The sequence below is a fragment of the Montipora capricornis genome, chromosome 6, assembly GCF_036669925.1.
Source record: "Montipora capricornis isolate CH-2021 chromosome 6, ASM3666992v2, whole genome shotgun sequence".
NCBI lineage: Eukaryota > Metazoa > Cnidaria > Anthozoa > Scleractinia > Acroporidae > Montipora > Montipora capricornis.
The window spans coordinates 73,988,057-73,993,056 of record NC_090888.1 but is presented as its reverse complement, the minus strand read 5'-3'; the positions used below and the strand labels follow the sequence as shown (position 1 = coordinate 73,993,056).

Below are 5,000 nucleotides of genomic sequence, written 5' to 3'. Positions count from 1 at the left end.
AAAATTCATTTCCACGGTCCACTTAGTTCTTGCGCGGTGTTCTACAGCACTCGTTTGTCCATCTTCTAAACTTGAAGTATTTGGTTGGTTACAAGCGTGTTGCGCTAGTTGTTGACGTGGTATGTTGATCATTGTAGATGTTATTCAAGATCAATACTAAGATTGCGAGTACACGCATTATTTAAGCGTCAAAATTGATGTTTCAGCAGGAGCAAGAGAACTTGCGTCCTCGCGCTTTCATGCTCACCTACGCTTTATTATTATTATTATTATTATTATTATTATTATTATTAAAAAGAATATTACTAGAGATAGAACGCACTTTACTAATCCATGCATGATTATTATTTGTTATTAAGTTCTGACAGTAACGTCAATTTTTGTGGAAGCGATCTTCCTCTTATCTAGGTAAGATAGAGGTATATAAATAATAAGATCACCCCTTCTCTTACCACTATATACGGAGCAGCCATTCCTCCAACTCGAGCACAAAGTGACGAAAAACCCACTCCGATGGTTCTGTAAAGAATCAAGCATTAACGAGGACAGTGAAAATAATGCACAAAATAAAATAAAAAGAGATGTGAAAATCCAAGATATTAACAGATATTAGCAGAGCCATCAGGAGGGCAATGTGTTCTTCTGGTTTTCCTTGGTCAAAAGAAAATTATGTCATCATACATGTCTTTCTTAGCGCACAGAGTTAAACAAAAGCGCCTACTTATTTAGTCCACCGTATGAAGAGTTCTTTTTCAATGGTCCATTTCCGAGTTCTGTTTGCCTTAAAAACGAGACTTGGGCGAGAATTTCAAATCATAAACGGAAATGTGGTTAATTCTATGAAGATACTTCACTGAGTTCACTCAATTTGATTTGAAAGATTTCGCTGGCAAACTCGTTTCGAAACGGAGGGAGCCAGTCATTATGTGCTTGTCACTATTAGGATGCGTTTGACTGACCCTATTCCGGAATAAAAATACGCAGTGATGATTCAAAACGGTATGTTTGGCGTTTTGAAGCAACAAGGATAATAAAAATATGTTTAAAATAGCAGTTTAGCAGGTGTTTGATAATTTTAATGGGAATCTCCGTAAAAACGAAGGTTTTCTAAGAAATGTTTAAAAAACTCGCAGCAGTGTTTTATCGGGTTTAAAAACACGAGCTGTAGCCCTTAATGATTGGCTTAAGGTGATTCCCTTGTTTTGCACCGCGTATCTCATACTGCGCATAACATTGCGACTTCGGAGATGATGGCATTTCACGCTGGCCATCTAAAGAGAGGCAACAATGTCCGCTTTTGCTGTTCAAGAGCTTCCAAGTACAATCATGATAATTCTTCTTAGTTAAGGTGCTGTTTTGGAACTCGCCCCAGTCCTTTCCCGGAAATAGATCACTTTGAAGCTGAAATTGCCCCTTTGCCACCCATTTATCATCGTGTTGCCAAGAAACGAGCACTGTGACCCCCCGCCCCCCCCCCCCAATTTTTAATGGTCTCATATACTCGTAATAGGCACACAGAAAACATATTTTAAGACATAGTATTTTAAGGAGAAAAAAAGTTGTATGGTAGAAGTTGTAGTATTTACATATAAATGACGTGATACTGCATTTGGAGACCGACACTGAGTGCAAGGTGATGACTGTAAACAATACCAGCCACTATATTTAAACTCTTTTGTTGAACCAGTCACTCATCAGAATTTCCCACCTCATCCTGTCGTTCTCTTGATCTTCGGTGGGCTTTTTCCCTCACACCTGAATCGTCATTTTCATCAAAGAAGTGAATAGCTGTTCCATCATCCATAATAATCCTGTCACACTCAAGGCGTCCTCCCTCAGCCGGTCGCGGCAGCTGAACGACAGTTCCTTCTCCCATGCTGTTGCCATTATCAGATCCTCTGCTACTGTTACTACCTTTTGCTGATAGTTTCTGATGAGGTTTCGTATCATCTGTATGCACTGGGCGATCTCTAGAACCCACAGGAACCAGTGCTGTGACAAAATTTAATGCAATGTAATACAATCTTAGCATTAAAATCTCTGCACTGCTACAGTAAAACCACCTAAAAGTATTAAAGAGTGATGTTAAAAAGTTTTTAAAAGTGCAAAGTAAGCAGTGGCAAAATGAGACCTACCTACCATTTTGGACAAAACTCGTTGGGAAAATGTGGCACTCTGATTTCTCAGTGATTAAGATTAAATTCTTCCTGCTTCCCCACCTCCTCCCACATTCCAATGTTGGTTAAAAAAAATGGCCAAAGGTTTGCACAGTATTTTGCCTCATTATTACAACATTGGTAATAAGGGGGAAGAGGGGTAAGGACGGATATACTTTGTGAGTGCATGTCAAATGATGCCAAAGCTAGAATTTTTCCCAAGAGTTTTGTCTAAGATTGAAGGTGTAGGGGGGGGGGGGGGGGGGGAGGGGAAACTACTGTACTCTGAGCATGGCTGTGCGAATGCCTTGCCAATGCCTTGCCAATGTCTTGCCCCTACCGCAGAGACCCTCTCCTGTATCCCAGTTCGAATTTACAGTACAGAACCATGCAAAAGTAAGTTGACAGTCTCGACTCGATCATCACGAGAATTGAGGATCAAAAATCAATTCGAGAATCGAGACTTGATTCACTCGAAATCAAACTAGATCCTCGACACTTGATTCTCACAAAATCACGGACGGGAAACCTTGTCAGTTATTCATAATCAATTCAGCTTTCGCGAAAGCATTACTCCTCGATTAAATCACAACAGGAACTGCTTGATTCTCGACTGCCGTTCCTCGATCCTCGCGAGACTCGAGACTCGAAAGAGGTTGCACAGTACTGTAATTTCACGGTAGACACTGATCGGGAATTATTTTGTTCCTGCTCAGAATGACATCATTTCATAAACTAGACAGGGTAACAATGACACCAGCAAACACCTATAACTAAGTACTATTATTTATTACCCAGATAACAACATTTGGAAGTATTATTAGAAGGTTGTTTGGGTTCATTCTTGATTAGAAGAGTTTGACTAACCTGTCTGAATTTCAGCCACTTCAAAATGATTCACACGATTTTTTCCATTTTCTTTTAGCTTTGAAAGAGCTTCACTCAGCATTTTGCCCTCTGCTTCTTCCTTTTGTTGTCGTTCTATACGACGTTGCCTTGCACACTCCAATTTTAACGATTCCTTTTCTTGCAGATGCCTTGCGATTTCCTTCAACAGCAAAGAAATGATGTCTCAGATCTATTTTTGTCAAACAGCCACTTCTGCCGGCTCTTAAAGTTAAGAGCAAGTGTTTGAAATTCTTTAAATTTCATTCTTTTGTCTGAGGCAGCGCAACATGAAATTTCAAGCATCCCAAACAATTATTACACCCACAACAGTCACAAAGAAGCAATACTAGAGCAATAATGCTGCAGAGATGATGCTTAATTAACCTTTTGTAGATAAATGCATTGAGAAAACATTAAGTGATGGAGAAAATCTGACTTCTGCTGGCATTCAGATCTAACAAAAACAAAAGTTTGTCTTCATAAAAAATCATACTGTAAAATCCCAGTTACTATATTGAATTTTAGGTTTGACTCAAGTTCCTGTCATTCTGCTTGACTGACTGTCAGTCATATTACGGAGCTTACATGTAAGCACACAATGACATTGCAGAGTCACAGACGGCAACTGGATGTTAGCTGTTTTCCTTTTTAACTTGTCTTGGCACTACTACATTCACACTGCTAAGTATCTTTTCACAATTAGAGACGATTAGTTAAAAAATCTGAGAGAGACCACAGCTGTCTGTCCTTGCGTGAAAAATGATCACTTCCGGTATCCGTCCATGCCTCAAAACATCGCGTGCTTAAGCTCCCAATTGACAATTGAATATAAACAATCATTAACTTTACTAGATCTATGACGATTCAAATTACACTAAACAAAGTTTCAATTCAACACAAAAACAAAAAAAAATGTTTTTTTTTGTCATAGTGCACAGGTCTTGATACCAAAAAGTCTTGAATTTATCCATACACGAATAAAGCGCACCCAATTGGAGAGTAAAATCGTCTGGTGTTAGCCAGGTTAAAATTTACAAGTCTTACTCTCAGGTAGGGAAGAGTTACAGCGTGGTTTAGGATAGCTAAGTTGAGTTCCATCTCACATGAGGTGCCAGTGTCACACAAAAGAGCACGATCCTAGAGAGTGCCCTTCCCTACCTGTGACATTAAATTTGAAAGATTGTTATTTGTACGTGTAAGTTATAATTTGAAAAATGAACTCTTAAGTTTGATTTTCAGTTGTCCTTTGTCTATTTAAATTCAACTAACTTAATCTTTATTTTGTTGCATTACATCATTAAACAATACTATCGTTACACGAAGTTGCGATTCTTTGTGAATGGTTCATGGGTTCCTCAGTGTCCAAACTAATTTTACGACCAAGGGGTTGCAAGACAGCATCTATCAGAAAATTTCTAATTTAATTTAATAATTATTATTAAAAGACTCGTGGTGTTGGCAACATTTCTGACAGTGTAAAAAGCAGTTTTACTTGACTTACATCATAGTTTAACCCATTGACTGCTGGGAGTTAGGAACGTTGCGTGACATCCAAAAAACGGCTGCGAGGGAGACTAGCTGGGAGTGAGACTTACCATGTTTTAATCTGTACCATACAATACATTACATACTTAATTGACCGCTCCCCATAGGGGCTTTTCAGGGCCAATGAAACACAATGAAACGACGGAACAGAACAAGAACAACTGTGGAACAATAACTTGAACCAAGTAAAGTCATTAAATCAGGATGATGATCTTAGTATGAATTGTGTAAGGGATAGCATCTTACATTCATCTAACTTAAGCCCTAACTTCCCTACTTTACCAAAAATGAGGGGATTTAAAATTGCATCTCTTAATACCCGTAGCCTAACTTGCCATCATGACGAATTATGTGTCTTCATGGAAGATAAAGCAATTGACATACTTGGATTGAACGAAACGAAATTGGATA

At 38.7% G+C, this 5,000-nt stretch overlaps 1 protein-coding gene across 1 annotated transcript in view; it reads right to left on the bottom strand.

The window, feature by feature from the left end:
• The window catches only part of LOC138054427 (uncharacterized), a 7,891-nt gene extending 3,749 nt beyond the window's left edge, over positions 1-4,142 (bottom strand). The window contains exons 1-4 of the mRNA XM_068900868.1: positions 4,089-4,142; positions 3,024-3,204; positions 1,709-1,992; positions 453-519 (exon numbers count right to left, since the gene is read on the bottom strand). Of these exons, the coding sequence (XP_068756969.1) occupies positions 453-519; positions 1,709-1,992; positions 3,024-3,204; positions 4,089-4,142 (586 nt within the window). The remainder of the gene's footprint in view (positions 1-452; positions 520-1,708; positions 1,993-3,023; positions 3,205-4,088) is intronic.
• Positions 4,143-5,000: the final 858 nt, after the last annotated feature.